This window comes from Triticum dicoccoides, chromosome 4B (genome assembly GCF_002162155.2).
Source record: "Triticum dicoccoides isolate Atlit2015 ecotype Zavitan chromosome 4B, WEW_v2.0, whole genome shotgun sequence".
NCBI lineage: Eukaryota > Viridiplantae > Streptophyta > Magnoliopsida > Poales > Poaceae > Triticum > Triticum dicoccoides.
In genome coordinates, this window is record NC_041387.1 from 638,938,538 (window position 1) to 638,955,896 (window position 17,359).

The window sequence follows — 17,359 nt, forward strand, 5'->3', positions numbered from 1 at the left end:
TTGTATCGCTATCCTTATGAAATACTATATATATTACACCATATATATGTACACAATGTTTGTGTCTAACTGTGTATACGACAGTGATGTATAGAAATTTAAATATGATCCTGTCAAAAAAATTGGAGTTTGTATAGTATGTATCCTAATTCTATTAAACTTCGCGACACAATTAGAGCATGGTTGGAACTACTGTAGTCATCTTGAAGCCTTAGAGCAACTTCTCCAGTGGTTATGACACTTGATACTGAATTATTAACAATGCCATAAAAGGAATCTCTTAATTTTTTCATATAAATAAGCATATTTGGGAAATACGATTCTTTTCGACAGAATAGAAAAATAAAACTACAGATTTACATTACTCTTGGCCAATAGGCTCGTTGGTGCTTGAATGGCACTTGAAGGGGAGAAGGTTCTCTTGTCCAGGATAGTAGGAGAGAGAGGCGACGGAGAAATTTTCCTAACCCTAGGTCGTAGCTCGATGGTGTGGTGCAGAGAAGAGGGGATTCCATGGATTGAAGAACAGGGGAAGGAAAGAGCCGACAGGTATGTTTGAGAGTATTCACACATTTCAATGCTTTCAAAAGGTCCAATATGTAAAAGGTTACAGCAACCTTCTTGTGATAAATCTGATCCATCTATTGTGCATCCAATGGCCCAGGATCGCTTGGTGCATTTGGTGCACCAATTCAACCGGTGTACAGGATACGTTCTCCCCCACCCCCACCCTTCTCTCTCTCTCTCTCTCTCTCTCTCCCTCTCTCTCTCTCTCCTTTTAATGCTCCATCTATGTTTCTAACAAAATGTTTGTCATGCACTATTTACAAAATAAAGGAGCATTCTAGTTAGCATGTATATTACTGATGCAAGATATTTGGGTTCGTCCAAAAACTCGCATCTAAGATCAAAGGACTTCTTATTAGCGGCTATACACAGAGTCAAAAAACAATTAGCAAAATAAAAGAATCATGTTATATCCTTTCCCATGACAGCCTTTTCTATATGGGCATAAGTGAAAATACAAATGCTTCAAAGTTTCGTGTCATAAAGGATCACAGAGATGTGTTTATAAATTTCTAAACTGGACTTGCTACAGATAGAACAACCATATTTAGATGAAAATACTGTAAAAGGTGGCACATAATTCATTTATCTGTTGCGCCAAAAAACTAACATATAGGAGCATTATCCAAAAAAATAGTTGAGGGATACCTTGAAACAATACATTTAGGACGTCTTGATGCGACAAACCCTACAACAACCAGCTGTGTGGGTTTCCTTCTCCTTTTTGGCACTTGTTGGTTGGTTCTCATTGCCTATTTCTGCACCTGCGCGCTTCTTGGTTCTCTACAGATAGGTCAGGGTTTGTAGGATCTGCAAGATTTCCACCTGAGAAGCTGACAGTGAATTAATTACATCATACTGCCTACTAAATGAAACATGTACTGACTATGGGTGCCCCTTGTTAAAATAAGGATATTAGTAATTAGAGTAAATGCTTGACAAGCAGAAAAGTATTTCACATATTACAAGAAGAAGTAGGGGGTCAACATAACAAAACAGCTTCCACACCCATCCTAGTTATTAGTGCTACCGATGGCCAATTTGTGAAATATTTATACAACTTAAGGTGATGAAAGTGCTAGGAAACTTTTTCCTTGTAAACCTCAAATAACCAAGTATCAACTTCTACCGAAGCGGTATTGGTGAAACGGATAATTATAATATTATGGTCATGTTTAGATATTCACAGGGGTGAATCTGGTGTTCAAAATACAACACAAAAAAGTGTATAGCTACAGATTATGGAATGTATGTGGTAAAGGATAGCTACCAGGTGGTTGATCATTGCCATCATTCGGGGCAGTCAGAGGAGTACGGTTAGCAGGAGCCTGTGGACCTCCTGCTTGCTGGAGCCACCTTAATAAAGGTGTAACTACTGCAGTTTGATATTTTCCCATGGTTATCTAGCAACATAAGAGAGGCTATACAAGAAATGAAGAGCAAACTGCAAAAATTAGAATGGTATCACATTCACACTAACTCATTACTTATTCTCCAGTTTCAGTTCAATTCCATGTTGTTACCCCCTTGCATAAAATTTCAAAATAGTTTAATCTAGGGTCAAGAACAATACACTATTGTAGTGAGGGTGCAAACTCACCTACCTCTGCAAACACATCAAGCACAAACACAGAGCAGCAAACACGTCTTTCTCCGGATCAACAACATCTCGTCCATCACCGACAGGCCCCCTATCCTCTTGTATCCTCTCTCCAATTCCTACTGACATCACCATGTTACCCATCTTTGGAATCCGGGCAGAGCAAGGCTGTCCCCTCAATCTCCAGATCCACCTTGCCTGCGTGCCACCATCCTGGATCAAGACCATATCGTGTGAACCCCTATACCTGAGCTATGGGGCGACTTAGGCCTCTTCCAATGCATGGGTGCTTACATGAGGTGCTAAGTGCATTAATAATCTTAGCAACTAGTCTTCCCAATGCATAGGTGCTTATCTTTTGTAGCTAAGCTTCCCTCACGAAATTGTTTAATAATTAAACTCCTTCATCTATTGGTTGGTAGCCATGTTACATAGGTTTGCGTTCTTAGCATTGTTTCTTCCTGGAGTCACCATAATGCTCTCTCTCCTCTTTAATTGCTTTACCACGTCATTTTTTGCCTATGTGGCATCCTTAGCAACTGTACACCTTGGAGCATTGGGAAGGGCCTTATATAGTGTGTCGGGCCCTTGGGTTAGCTACGTTACAAGGGGGTTGATTGAGATCATTACATGGGTTATACATGGTAACTGCAGCATTGGATGCTGGTAACGCATGAAGGTGTGTGCCTCTTGTCGCTTCAGACTCTGCATCAACTGTCCGCCTTCATGTGCCCAAGTCATCTCTAGATGGCCGATTAGACTAGGTGTGTCCGAGTGGATGGGCGTCGCCCGATTGAACGAGAATCGTCCGGGTGGAGAGGATCTTGACTGACTCCCGAATGGATTGATGACCTAGGGGTCTTGATGTTTAATGTTTTGGGCCCTACATAGGAAACATTGGATGCTGGCAAGCTTGATGTGTATCTTGTGATCCTACAAGCAGTGGGTAACCCCAACACCTACCAAGGGATCTAATGGTTTCCCAGCACACTTTACCCTTGTAGGACATCAAGCTTGCCAGCTTCACATGCACCATACAAACGATCCTTGTCAAATTTCACATCAGAAATTCCCAGCATGTGCTTATTCTTCACCAGAGTCTGCTTTCATACATGTATGACCAAGCCTATGGTGCCACAACCAGCCCTTTGTAGCTTTTGTAGGCAAATAGGTGGGAACTGAGGGACCCTTAGGAAAATCCACAACATACAAATCACCCTTTCTTTGGCCTCAAAGACAAATATGTTGTCAAATTCCATGAAAACAATGCATTTAGTCTTGGAGAATAATACTAGCATGTCAATATCACATAATTTACCAATAAATATAAGATAGAATCCAAGGGATTGCACAAGTATAACATTGTCAATATTCTTGTCCTTGGAGATAGCAATTTGACCTAACTCGGTTACCTTTCCTCTGTTACTATCACCAAAGGTGAAGATGTCAAATTTGAATCGGTGAATAATGATTTATCTTAGGTCATATGATTAGTGCATCCACTATCCATAATCCATTCAATGCATCCAAAGACATATTCCTGCAGACGAATTATTTCGACCTACCGAAACATATTGCATGGCAATGCAAACATCTTATAGCTCTTTCACGAGTATCAGGTTTCCAATCAGGAACAAGTGTTTCTATAGAAGCAATATCATCAACAAGGGTAATAGTCAATCCATGAGTATCAGGTTTGAACTACCCATTGTGAAGTTAGATAACACATGGAAATTTGGTTTCATTTGAAATGTCTCGTCCACATATTTAGTGACACGTGGCAATTTGATTTGATGACACATGGGAATTTTGGACATGTCAATGTCCAAAAATGAAACGAAATTTGCCATTCTCATCTACTTTTTTACCCTAAATTTGCCACGGCAAAACAATATTTTTAAGCCTTTGGCAATTAAAATTTCAAATTCTGGACAACCAAGTAAATATCCCTAACTTGTGTTCCCATGGCAATTTTTGAAAATGTTTGTATGAAAACAAATTGCTAATTTTGCCATGTCACGTCTGCAGTTCTTTTCACTACAGTTGTCATGCCAATTTAGTTTTTTCCTAGACAATGGCAATTTAGTTTTTTCCTAGACAATGGCAATTTTACCTTATCAGCCGTGGCAAGTTTATGTACGCAAACATGTAAAATTTCGTTTTTAGGCAGTTGTAGAAAACTTCCCTCATGTCAACTTGATTACAAATTTAGGAATATGTAACTTTGTCGTGTGACAAAGTAGAAACATTTCCAAAGTTGTCATGGTTAAGGGAGAAAAATAACTAAAGCTTGCCATGAATTTGCATTTCTGACCAGGAGGGAAAAAATATATTTTTACCATGTGGGGAAAAAAACTTTTATTGGAAAAATTCCGAAACATTATGTAAAAAATTTCACCCAAGTACTAGAAACATTTCCAAGAATTTCCGTGTCTAATGCACCAAATAGTGAGAATTTTTTACCCAATTTCATATAATATAGCATGACATTTTTTATGAATTACTGCATGTCGAGTTGTAAATTCATGCTTCCCTGTATTTTCCTGAATCAGTTTATCTGTTTATGGCAAAAAATTTGTTTATGGAAGAAGTAGGAGGCGATGGGCTTTTGTGGATCAACAAAAGTTACGGGCCCATAGACAGCAGGAAAGCCCAACCCTAGCACCCCCATCACGCGACTGAGTCGTCCCCTCCCTCCCCCCTCCCCATCCCCATCCGCGCCGCCCGCCGCTCGCCGCCCCGTCCCCATCTGCGCCGCCCGCCGTCGTCCAGCGATGGCCCCTGCGGTACTGATGAGCGCGGCGGCGACAGCCACCCTGATATCGACCTACGCCAACTACATCACGTTGGGCGCAGGCGCTGGAGCCACCGCCGGCACGATTGGATGGACGGCGGTCAGCTATTTCAGGAAGGTGCCGTGCCCTTCGTGCATGACGATGGTCAGGCTCCGTGACTACATCGATCATGCCAAGGGGCACACATTCCAGTGCCCGTCGTGCCAGGAGCACGTCGCATTCTCTGATCTGGAGAGGCACGCCCAGAGGCATGGCTTTCGTTGCCCGGCTTGCTACGAGGAAGTCCAGCTCGCCGACCTCGGCCCTCACCTGGATCGCCACAGGTACGGCGTCGGCGGTTGGTTAGTTCATCTCTTGTTAGTTAGTTTGCTATAAGCTACTTACTCTGTTTGACTCTCGCGGCTAATCTATTCTGGACATTTGCACCGCAGGCGTGAGAATGAGGAGAACAGGTTTAAGGATTTGGAGGAGAGCGCAAGGCAAGGCGAACACTATCTGGAAAGGGTGCGGGAGCTGAGCCGCGAATACGAGCAAAGGATGCTCAAGATCCAGCGGTACACCATCCTAATTTGATGGGCGGTGATGAATAGATTTAGAGTGCTCGTGGTCGTGCTCGGATGGGTTGAACAAACCTGATGAAGGATGCGATGTATTCTTCTCTTTGTTTTAAAAAAAGAATTGAGTGCAACGGTTAGTTTGAGTTACTTGTAGTCTGTCCTGATGGATCACTTTGTTGTCTCTCAAATTCTAACGCCTCTTGTTCACAGTTAAGAGTTACGTCTTGTAGTCTGTCCTGATGGATCACTTTGTTGTCTCCCAAATTCTAACGCCTGTTGTTGTCTCTCGAATTCTAATGCCTCTTGTCGACAGTTCGAGTTATGTCTTGTTGTTGTCTCTCGAATTCTAATGACTCTTGTCAACAGTTCAAGTTGTGTCTTATAGTCTGTCCTGATTGATCACTTTGTTCTCTCTCGAATTCTAATGCCTCTTGTCAACAGTTCGGGTTATGTCTTGTAGTCTGTGCTGATGAATCACTCTGTTTTCTCTCGAATTCTCCTCTTGTTAACAGTTCGAGTTATGGTTCACAGTTTGAGTTATGTCTTGTAGTCTGCCCTGATGACTCACTGTGTGTCTCAAATGCCTCATGCAGGGCTGAGGCCGACTTCAATGAAGCTAAGGAGCGGGCCAAATTGCTGTGGGCTCACTTGAAGGTCAATCTGCAAAGCACCGGTCTGCATTGCTGAAATACACAGGTAAGTACGACTAACAAAATAAACAGAAAATTTACAAACATACAAACAAGCACCTAACAAATTTTTCCCATCATAGTCTTGGTTTAAAGACAAGCTCAATCAGACGAGATGAGCTGGCCAGCATCAAAGGGAACACCGGGATAAAGTCTAAGGACTCAAAGGTCAAAGCCCTGGTGAGTTCTTCTATTTGAGCAAGCACATTATTTGCATCATGGTCCTTTTGATGACTGAGGCAATCGTTGCATTGGTAAAAGTTACATCTTGCTGCAATTGAGAATGATAAGGTAAGTGGATAAGCTTATAACAGACTAAAAGCAACTATATACTTTTTATTTTTCAAACAAAAAACTTAGGTCAATTTGAAGAGAAAAAAGAATTAAACTGAATTATGAGAACACTTCTAAAAGGGACGATATATGCAAGTATTTATCTTTCATTCATATATGCTCCTTTTCTAGAAGCATTTTGAAAAGGTGAGGTTCTCAATACCAGTTAGCTCACCTAATGTCTTTTTTTTTTTTGCTAAATCACATGTTTTTTCTAGAAAAAGAGGAAATGTACCCTTTGTTCACCACTTTAGTAACTAAATCTAGGTTGCTGCAGAATATAAAAGAAGTTAGGTTACTTCAGTAAGCGCTTCTATACTCTAATTCTGGATATTGTTGCCATGCGCGGTACACATGGCTATGATCAGAACCATTTACGCAGCTACACTGACCCTTGAACTTCGACTAAGTGCTCTTGTTCTAAGAAACTTCATTCAAAAGAATCCAAAATACCGGTGACTTCCATGAGTACTGACAAGTTTATATTTAGTGAAAAAATGGTGACACCTCAAGTGGAGCCAAAAGCAAAAAAGAGTGCATTTTTTTGGTCAAAAATCCTCAAAAAAGTTATTGAATTTCTGTCAAATTCAGAAAACAGAACTGGCTCTTTTCACTGGACTGGAAACCAGACATCGGTGTATCCTAAAGCTTGCTAAACCAAATTTAAGAACCCTTATATCAAGAATAAAATTGTCTCTGATCTTGTATCTAACCTGAATGCTCATATTGCTTGAGCTGAAGATGTAGTTCTTCGACCTCAGAAAAAAACTACTTGTGTGGCTGGAAGTGGTGGCCCCACCTGATTAGTACTCCCTCCGTCCCATAATATAAGACGTTTTTTACACTAGTGTAGCGTCAAAAAACATCTTACATAATGAGACAGAGGGAGTAGCTAGTAGGCATTAAAATATGATCTTCATAAATGAAATGAAATTGCTGGCTAGCATCCATTTGCTAATAAAATCAATTCATAATTGATGTGTATTCATGAGAAATTAGAACAGAAACTGATATATCATAACTCCTTTACAGATGGGGTACAGAATCCAATATCGTCCACTTTTGATAAATCAGCCTGACTAAATGTGACAATACCAGTGTGCTAATATTCATCTATCTGCTATGGTGCGAGGAGCATGTATCTTTTCGTCATCAGATCTTGTAGTTTTGGATTCCACGCATTAAACAACTAACGTGCAGGTGCAACCCCACCACACCCCACCGAGAATCAACTGCCACAAAATGTTAACTAAGACCATCCATGGCTCAATGGCCATGAAGCGCAGAGCAAAGGGAGGGGATCTGGAGTAGCTCACCATGGCGAATTTGTGGCTTACGCTGGCTCGGCAGCAGGGCCAACCTCTGCTGTGCCGAACCCGTCATGCTACTGCTGCACAAGGAGAAGAGACCATCCATAAACAATAGGAATTGGAGCCAATTAAGCCAAAAAGTAGCAGAACTCTTAACTAACCCTACATTATCCACGACCATGAATGGAACAGAGCACAACAGAGACCTTCCATGGCGCCGTCCCTGCACCAATTCCATATAGATAAGGATACAACTTCCAGTAAAACAAATCATTCATAGAGCAACATCCAGTAATACAAATTGTTCGGACAGGTCTATACATACAAGCATGGGAAATTATCACAGGGAACAATTGCATACCTATATATTGCACAACCATGACATCACAAAGCTTGGTCTTAGCCGTAAACTCCTCCTGCTCACAGTAGACAAAACACCCAAAACCGTAAACTCCTCCTGCTCACATCATCATCTCCAGAATTGCCGTAAACTATTGCATACCAGCCTCACAGCAGAAATGCTAGATTCTGAGCCATCCCTCGCCTCCAGTCACCTTACATGCCAATTCTCCTTGAATACTTGATGATGTTTTGCTGCTGATGCCACTTTTTATTTTATTTTCAGATGAAGCGCTGGGGCGGCCGTCAGTAGAATGCTTCAAAAAGAGTTCATCGATCTGCCAAAATTATGTTTAATGGTATGAAATTTACTCTGTGTTGGATGAGATAATATATGTAATACGTGCGATGGAACAGATTTATTTCTAGAAGACTGAATAAGGCTTACATGGTACCTTCTCTATTTGAGCAAGCACACTGCTTGCTGTGCTCATGTATAACTTCTTTAGACCACTATGCTTCATATTAGCGAACTGTAGAAGGCCTATTTCCAAAAGCACCGAGTTGAAAGTGACAGAGGGCCATTAAGATCATCCATTCTTCCTGTACCGTTCTGTTCCTTTCATCACTGCATATTGATTGACCACCTGCTTCACTGTGAACATTTTAAAACCATTCATTCCCTTCAATCATACATTCACATTTGTTAGAATCACTATAGTAAACACCATGATTAGTATTTTTGGTAAACTGCAGTTGAATTTTACACTGACAGAACTGGACAATTTAAGCTAAGTTAATGTCAGTGTTGCGACTCTTCATCTACATTTAAACTGATGAACAATTGTATACAGCATGAATGTCATATTCTACTCTAGATGATTGAATACGGAAGATAAGATACTCCTATACTTGCACAAGCATGTTGTTTTGCTGCACAGACGTTTATGTTCATGTTGTCGTATAGAAAATTGATTCCGTCCAGAACATTATGGAAGTATGGCATACCTGAGCCATCCCTCGCCTCCAGTCACCTTACATGCCAATTCTCCTTGAATACTTGATTATGTTTTGCTGCTGATGCCACTCTTTGTTTTTATTTTCAGATTCAGATGAAGCACTGGGGCAGTCATCAGTAGAATACTTCAAATAGAGTGCATCCGATCTGCCGAGACTATAAATTTACTCTATGTTACATGTGATCATATATGTAATCCATGTGATGAACAAGAGTTTATTTCTAGAAGACTGAATAAGGCGGACATGGTACCTTCTCTATTTGAGCAAGAACACTGCTTGCTGCGCTCATGTATAACTTCTTTAAAACACATGATTCATCTTACCGAACTGGAGTAGACGGCCTATTTCCACTGAGTTGAAAGTGACAGAGGACCATTAAGATCAAACATTCTTCCTGTATTGTTCTGTTCCTTTGCTCATTACATATTGATTGACCACCTGCTTCACAGACATTTTAAGATATAACCATATTGATTGACCCCATGGACTGGTGGTACAGGATCCATCCTGTGAGACCAAGGGTGCACTGGATGGTGAGCACAGCCTTCAGTAAATGTAACCAGTATTCGTCGAACCAAAAATATTGTTTCACATGAAGGGGAGCCTTGGCGCAGTAGTAAAGCTGCTGCCTTGTGACCATGAGGTCATGGGTTCAAGTCCTGGAAATAGCCTCTTACAGAAATGTAGGGAAAGGCTGCGTACTATAGACCCAAAGTGGTCGGACCCTTCCCTGGACCCTGCGCAAGCGGGAGCTACATGCACCAGGTTTAAAAAAAAATGCTTAGTGTATTTAGTGGTAATGCAAATAGGCACACCAGATTCTCATCTCTATTCAAATTAGTCGTTGCTGTTTAATCACATCTCTTGGCTGCATGCATCTCACAAGCAAAAGGGCCCATTGATTTGCAGGATTCTCAGAAACTAAAGAATACGGCAGTCACGGTCGCAAGGTAGCAGATTGAAAAACACGTAAATTTTGAGAACCTGCGTGTTTGGTGCATGAATAAGAAGGAAAAAGCGACAAGAACAAAAGAATATTAATATACTAAATAGTCGAACTGTATTAAAACAAGACAAAAAAAGGTCTAAATAGAATGTTACCATGCTTAAAAAAATACAACCATCTCAGACCCCAAAATTTTTAAAAGGACGTCCTTTTCTCCCTACATGTTTCCTTTGTTTTTTACCTATGAACCAAAGAGGAGATAAACGCTTAAGCACCTAGTATCTTTCAACTGACAAACACAAGCTAATTCCTGCGTCCTCTAGCACATCTTTTGCACTTGCAACATCTGCATCCTTCAAAACCAACAAATTAGAAGCTAAGATAAATTCATTATTAGTTTTCTCTTGCTATTCACCTTAGGACCAACTATATGAGCTAGACTTTACAACAATTCAACTAAAATTGGCAAACATAATAAACTACTTACAGCGAGTCGATTTAGCATAGCAGTGGATTCTAATTTAGTGGTGGGGGTGTGGCTAAGTTTTTAAATCTTAGCGCATATCCTCACATCCGTTAGCACTGGTGCTAGAAAAAAAAATCTAGACCTCGGCGTCTGCATGCAAAGAGCATTTGCATAGGTAGACATAGAAGGTTAGAAAGAAGGACTGACGATGACACTAAATAATGTGAGGACAAGTGCTAAAATCAAAAGGCTTAACATGGCCTGAATAAAATGTATTTTGAAAAATCTATCTCTCTATTTATAGCACCTCCTAATAGGTTGTACTAAGAGTTGCAGCAAAAAAAAAACTTATTAAACGAGGTGAATAGAGAAGAGAAGTTCATGTGTCCCACTTAGCCTATTGCATAGGGGTTGGGATGCGAATGCACCAAGATGACAAATTACATGGTTGATATGATTTATCTTATCCTCGCGTGTTTGACTCTAGTGCTATAACCAAAGGTAGTGTATGGCAAGTGTGGTTTGTAGGATTATCAAAACGTGGCAAAGGAACCTTGGTTAATAATGATAAAAATGAGAGTACCGGAATGATAGTATGACTAGAAAAGAAAAATTGCATCAATCAAAGAGGTTACGGAATTGAAACAAGAGCATAGCCATATTTCTCTAGAAATAGAGTGCCAATGAGTGCTTACTTAGGGAAAATTCCTAAAGATACAAATCCTCTGGAAAAAATAACCTATAAAATCAAAGACGCCCTAATAATGTAAAATAGGGCCAGCAGATGGCTATGAATCTTTCTTGCATCAACCACCCATTAAAAACATCTCTTCCGTTAATACTGATAATAATAATACTCGAACATCCTTTGTTATACAGATCGAACCGAACCGAACCGAACCTAACCTAACCTGCAAGACATATTGTGTGGATTCGTGAGACAGGTAAGAAAAAGAGATTGGAAAATGACAAGGCTATTGTGTGGATACTCACCACCGAGCCAAAAGAGGGCCACGGCCATCATGCTGTCAACGGGTCCGGGACGGTGTTGCTGGCCGTCCTACGCCCCTGTCCGCTGGAAGATCAAGATCTGCATCTGCGGGCGAGGCACGCTGGGGCTGGTTCATCGAGGACCGGCGGCAGACATGAGAAGGCCGGCCGTGCTGAAGATCCGGCGGCCAGAGAGCACAAGGTCATGGTGGGTATCCGGCGGCCAGAGAGCATAAGGTCATGATGAGGATCGGGCGGAGGGAGTTGAAGGCCATGGTATGGTTCAAGGATCCGGCGGCCATCCATGGTTGGCAAAGGAAGAGGAGAAGGCCATGGTGAGGTTGGAGATCTGGAGTGGGAGGAGGCGGCTAGGTTAGGTTTCGGGTCAGGAGGAGGACAGAAGGAGATAAGGCGCAGATCCGATCGGCAAAAGTTATTACGCCACCCGACCCGATTTTCTCTTTTGTTTGACAAAAGTTATTACGTAGTAGCAGGCGGCTGGCACGGGCAGACCACGTAAGGTACTGCACCCCCTTTCTTTCTTTCTTTCTTTTTTCCTTTTTTTCCTATTTTTTGCGGCTCCCGCCCGTGCCATCTGCCGCTCACCACATCGCTCGCAGCAACAACCCGTGACCTTTGCAGCACGCCGCCTGACACTTTAGCCAAGAAACCACGTCGGCAACGACCTTTGCAGCAACCCCCTCGTGCACCTACGGCGCTAGTCATCGTCTCTCATAGCACCACGTCCGCGCGCTTGCCCCACCGGTGTTTCGTACGAAAAGCACCGTCCATCGCCGCTCGCAACACCATGCACGCACCCTTGCAACTTCGTGCAACCCCGTTTGATGGAGCGGCTACGCATCGTGTGAGTTGTGACCCGATTTGTTGCAGCCGCCACAGTGTTCGCGCGCTCGCAGCTCGCAACACCCGACGTCGGGGAACGACCGCTCGACCCTTGCAACATCCCCAACGCCTTGCAACGAGGAAGGACACCGCGAGCACGGCAGGGGAGGAGAGACGAGAGCCACACGGGTGAGGTTTGGAGGTAAAATACAACTCACTTGTGTGGGATGTAGTGTGAGAGAGGGGGTCGGGCGAGAAAAGAGTGGACGGAGCGTTTGTTTTCAAATATAAGGATAAGGAGGACACATCGGTTTGTCTGGCAAGTGGTGCGTTGGGCATTAAGGCTGAGCAGAGCTCCAAGGATCACATTTAGTTTGGTTGGGGAGTCAAATGCCAACAACCACAATCGCGTCAATCAGTGCCAAAAAACATCGTTCTCATAAAAGTTTGTCGAAAACACCAATTTTCCAGTAATCTGGTTGCTGTAAGCACTAAACAGATGCTTGACCACATTTTGACAGGAAAACTAACAACGGGCCCATGTGGCATCAACCGCGGGTAGGGGCAGTACAACCGCTGGTTCTTAATCTGGCTCTCCTCTATTGTCTTTTCCTTCTAACTGCTAAGTATCCTTCGGACTTGTGTACATCTTCCTTACCTTTTCTCCCTCGTTGAGGGTGTCCTAAATTAGGGGATGCTAACCACGCCGGCCTCCTTAGAGGTGACCGAGCTGAGGACCCCTCGATCATTAACAAGTGGGCCAAGACTACCATGCATCACGACATAGGCAAGATGGACCCTCTAAAGACTTGGCACATACTCCAGGACATGTTCGAATCATCGGCATGCTTATCCCTATATGTAACTGACATACATGTAACCCTGATACGTCTCCAACGTATCTATATTTTTTTATTGTTCCATGCTGTTATATTATCAATCTTGGATGTTTTATAATCATTTTATACCATTTTTTGGTACTAACCTATTGACATAGTGCCAAGTGTCAGTTGTTGTTTTCTCAATGTTTTTTACATCACAGGAAATCAATATCAGACGGAGTCCAAATGCAACGAAACTTCACGGAGATTTTTTTTTGAACCAGAAGGAACATGATGGGCCCTGGCTGCGCCTGGGGGGTGCTCCGAGGAGAGCATAACCCACCAGGGCGCGCCAGGAGGCTCAGGCGCGCCCTGGTGGGTTGTGCCCACCTCGGGTGCCCCCCAGACCGCCTCTTTGCTCTATAAATACCCCAATATTCCAGAAACCCTAGGGGAGTCGACGAAATATTGATCCAGCTGCCGCAGAGTCCAGAACCACCAGATCCAATCTAGACACCATCTCGGACGGGGTTCACCACCTCAAGATTAAAATGATGGATCTGGTATGTCACTTGAGTAAAGTAACCTGTAAAAATACAGTACAACACTCATTTCAGCTTTCGACAATATTGGCAAATATCACTTTTAGCTATAGGGTGCAGTCACCATATTTTAGTTAGATGAACATAGATTAATGCCAAACATTTTCATTAGTAGAATATAATGGAACAATTCCATTCTCAAAATGTTAGAACATAATGCATCAAGTCCAATTACATACACTACCAGAAACAAATGATTATAATTCCCTAAACACGTAACTGTAATGTTAAACAACTATCTTCTTCTCCTTTACCGCCCCTATTGATGGGGCATCTGGCTCGCAATCCAGCCTCCACCCCACTCAAGTTCTTCTGATCGAGATATGGAAGAGTCAATTAAAAGATGAAATTTGAGTTCAAGATGATTTCAGTTCTGTAATGAAGACAATGCTAATTAATTTATAGAGTGTGTCGTCCCTACCAAGATTAACCATAGGAAGCGCCTCTAAAACTAGAATGAGCAGCTCACATTCACTATGTTGAGTAGGTGCATGAGCTACTCATTCTGGTTTTGGAGGCGCTTCCTATGGTTTTAATTATAGTCTCAGATCTCTGTATTAGCTGTGTTTTCCAAGCACCTTTGGCTTCAATAGCAGCAGTCTGCTCTTCTGCATCATCATATGAAGAGGACTCCAGATATGGATGCACGGGTAGATTCACTATCATGAAGTAGCATAGGAGTGTTAAAAAGACAGTGACGCAGACCTTGCTACCACCATATATTTTCTGGCATTGTTCAACCTTCGGTAATCATAGTTCTGTTAGCATGGTATCAAGTATCATACTGCAAGGCATCCTCACTACTGCTGGAGCAGCCTACAGTTTTCAACAGCATGTACAGTGGCATTAGGGGTATACCTTAGACTCAAAACCTATAACCTGTTTATACTGATCAAAGGAATAAACAACCTATCAATTAATTCAAAGTCACATGATGTGGCGAATGATCGAACCAAAAAATACTGGTTTGAGAAAGATAGCTGACTTGGGCAGGTGTTTGAGGCTGGTTATTAGTCGATGGTGTAGGTCCTGGGGACTCTTAGTCATATGTTCCGCCAGCAATCAGTGTCTCTTTCTTTGAGAACAAAATCTAATCCACAGAACAAGCATCAAGCAAATGATCAACAAAATGAAAATGTGTCAACTATGCATGCTTAAATATCTCCACATGCTCAATTTGCTTTTTATGTTGTTCATGGTATATGAAATGATTAAATGTCCTTATTCACCCTTAAATATATATTTGCCAAATCATGAAGTCTAGTAGTTGCCCTCAAACTCTGTAAGGATCAGGCACATGCTAAGGCATGCAGCCCACATTAGGCTGTGGCGGGAAGGATTACATGGACCTTTTTTCAAACAAGAAAATGAAAAGATTTATTTATTCACAAAAATATAAGTGAGCATCTGATTAAAGGAAAAATACTCATAATGCAAGTATAACAGTTCATGATGCTCACCTAGCATGCAAAAAACAGAGATTGGCCATGCAATCTTCAGTGCCTGATGAGGTTATCAATTTTAATTTCCCTTGTTCGGCGAAGATAATGAAGATTAAGATGATGGGTCTGTGAAAGTGCAACTATCCCTAGGTGGTTTTGGTAATTCCTAACAACATATAGCTCATTGAGCTAAAATTATTCCAAGATAAATATTTCAGGAAAAGCTCAATGAATGGAATGGCATGGATGGAAAAGTGGACCCCTCAAAATACTAAGGATAAAAGGATTGGCTCAAGCTCAAAGCTCAATACTCTACATTTTATATTTTAGTGATCCAAGATCACATTGAGTCTATAGGAAAAGCCAATACTATCAAGGAGGGATGAGGTGTTGCTTAATGAGGTTCTTGCTTCATAGTGCTTAGTGATATGCTCCAAAACCCTCAACTACTTTCCCACATCCACATATGACCTAAACCAAAAGTCAAACTCGGCCCCACCGATTCTTTCTATCCGGCGCCACCGAGTTCAGATGTCATAGCCACTGCCACAAACCCTGGGCAAATCGGTCTCACCGATAGGGATCTCGCTCTCACCGAGATGGGATTGAAATCTCTTTGTGTCCCTTCATAACGTTTCGGTACCACCGAGATGAGCGATCGGTCCCACCGAGATTGCAATGTAAACTCTCTGTTTCCTTTTCGTAACATTTCGGTCCCACCGAAATGAGTGAACCGGTCCCACCGAGTTTACCTGACCAACTCTCTGGTTAGCTTATTACCAAAATCGGTCCCACCGAGTTTGTGTCATCGGTCTCACCGAGATTACGTTATGCCCTAACTCTAACCATATCGGTCCTACCGAGTTGCATGTCGGTCCCATCGAAAATCTTAACGGTCACTAGATTTGTTGAATCGGTCTGACCGAGTTTATCAATTCGGTCCCACCGAGTTTTGCAAGTTGTGTGTAACGGTTAGTTTTTGTGATATATACCCTGCAAAACCTCCTCTTCATTCATGGAGAGAGCCATCATAACGAACCTACACTTCCAGCACACATTTTCTGAGAGAGAACCACCTACTCATGTGTTGAGACCAAGATATTCCATTCCTACCATATGAATCTTGATCTCTAGCCTTCCCCAAGTTGCTTTCCACTGAAATCTTCTTTCCACCAAATCCAAATCCTGAGAGAGAGAGTTGAGTGTTGGGGAGACTATCATTTGAAGCACAAGAGCAAGGAGTTCATCATCAACACACCATTTGTTACTTCTTGGAGAGTGGTGTCTCCTAGATTGGCTAGGTGTCACTTGGGAGCCTCCAACAAGATTGTGGAGTTGAACTAAGGAGTTTGCAAGGGCAAGGAGATCGCCTACTTCGTGAAGATCTACCGCTAGTGAGGCAAGTCCTTCATGGGCGACGGCCATGGTGGGATAGACAAGGTTGCTTCTTCGTGGAGCCTTCGTGGGTGGAGCCATCCATGGACTCGCGCAACCATTACCCTTCGTGGGTTGAAGTCTCCATCAACGTGGATGTACGATAGCACCACCTATCAGAACCACGACAAAAACATCCGTGTCTCCAATTGCGTTTGAATCCTCCAAACCCTTCCCTTTACATTCTCGCAAGTTGCATGCTTTACTTTCCGCTGCTCATATACTCTTTGCATGCTTGCTTGAATTGTGTTAAGATTGCTTGACTTGTGCTAAGATAGCTAAAATCTGCCAAAGACTAAAATTGGGAAAAGGATAAGTTTTTATTTGGTCAAGTAGTCTAATCACCCCCCCCTCTAGACATACTTTCGATCCTACAAGTGGTATCAGAGCTTTGGTCTCCATTTGCTTTGATTTCCATAGCTTTTGGTAGTCATAGCCTTGGTTTCACAACCTAGGAGAGTATGGTGTCTAGCGAGGGAAATTATCACCGTAGAGGTCCTTACTTTGATGGTACTAATTTTGCTAGTTGGAAGCATAAGATGAAAATGCATATTCTTGGACATAACCCCGCCGTTTGGGCTATTGTGTGTATTGGCTTGCAAGGT

The 17,359-nt window shown here is 42.2% G+C and overlaps 1 protein-coding gene and 1 long non-coding RNA gene across 12 annotated transcripts; one reads left to right on the forward strand and one right to left on the reverse strand.

The window, feature by feature from the left end:
• The first annotated feature begins 4,878 nt into the window (after positions 1 to 4,878).
• LOC119291956 lies at positions 4,879 to 5,670 on the forward strand. Of its 2 annotated transcripts, none has more exons than XM_037570765.1 (2): positions 4,879 to 5,303; positions 5,394 to 5,670. In XM_037570765.1, exons 1-2 carry the CDS (start codon positions 4,942 to 4,944, stop codon positions 5,533 to 5,535), a joined length of 504 nt encoding a protein of 167 aa, XP_037426662.1. In that variant the 5' UTR covers positions 4,879 to 4,941; the 3' UTR covers positions 5,536 to 5,670. The 2 variants fall into 2 exon arrangements, with proteins under 2 accessions (XP_037426662.1, XP_037426663.1); XM_037570766.1 differs by having other exon boundaries at positions 4,879 to 5,285.
• A 105-nt stretch (positions 5,671 to 5,775) lies between these two features.
• LOC119291958 lies at positions 5,776 to 12,048 on the reverse strand. Of its 10 annotated transcripts, none has more exons than XR_005142771.1 (10): positions 11,616 to 12,048; positions 9,461 to 11,533; positions 9,199 to 9,364; positions 8,646 to 8,845; positions 8,354 to 8,528; positions 8,213 to 8,267; positions 8,018 to 8,074; positions 7,255 to 7,931; positions 6,269 to 6,479; positions 5,776 to 6,194 (listed from the first exon to the last, which is right to left on the reverse strand). It is a non-coding gene; the product is annotated as an uncharacterized LOC119291958 (long non-coding RNA). The 10 variants fall into 10 exon arrangements; XR_005142772.1 differs by having other exon boundaries at positions 5,776 to 6,202; XR_005142769.1 differs by having other exon boundaries at positions 6,141 to 6,479; positions 8,646 to 8,837.
• Positions 12,049 to 17,359: the final 5,311 nt, after the last annotated feature.

What these genes read in the sequence shown, in the direction of transcription:
- LOC119291956 (XM_037570765.1), top strand. Translation starts at nt 4,942, where the DNA reads ATGGCCCCTGCGGTACTGATGAGCGCGGCGGCGACAGCCACCCTGATA. An exon ending in AGGTACGGCGTCGGCGGTTG is followed by an intron (nt 5,304 to 5,393) that starts GTTAGTTCATCT and finishes TTTGCACCGCAG; the next exon opens with GCGTGAGAATGAGGAGAACA.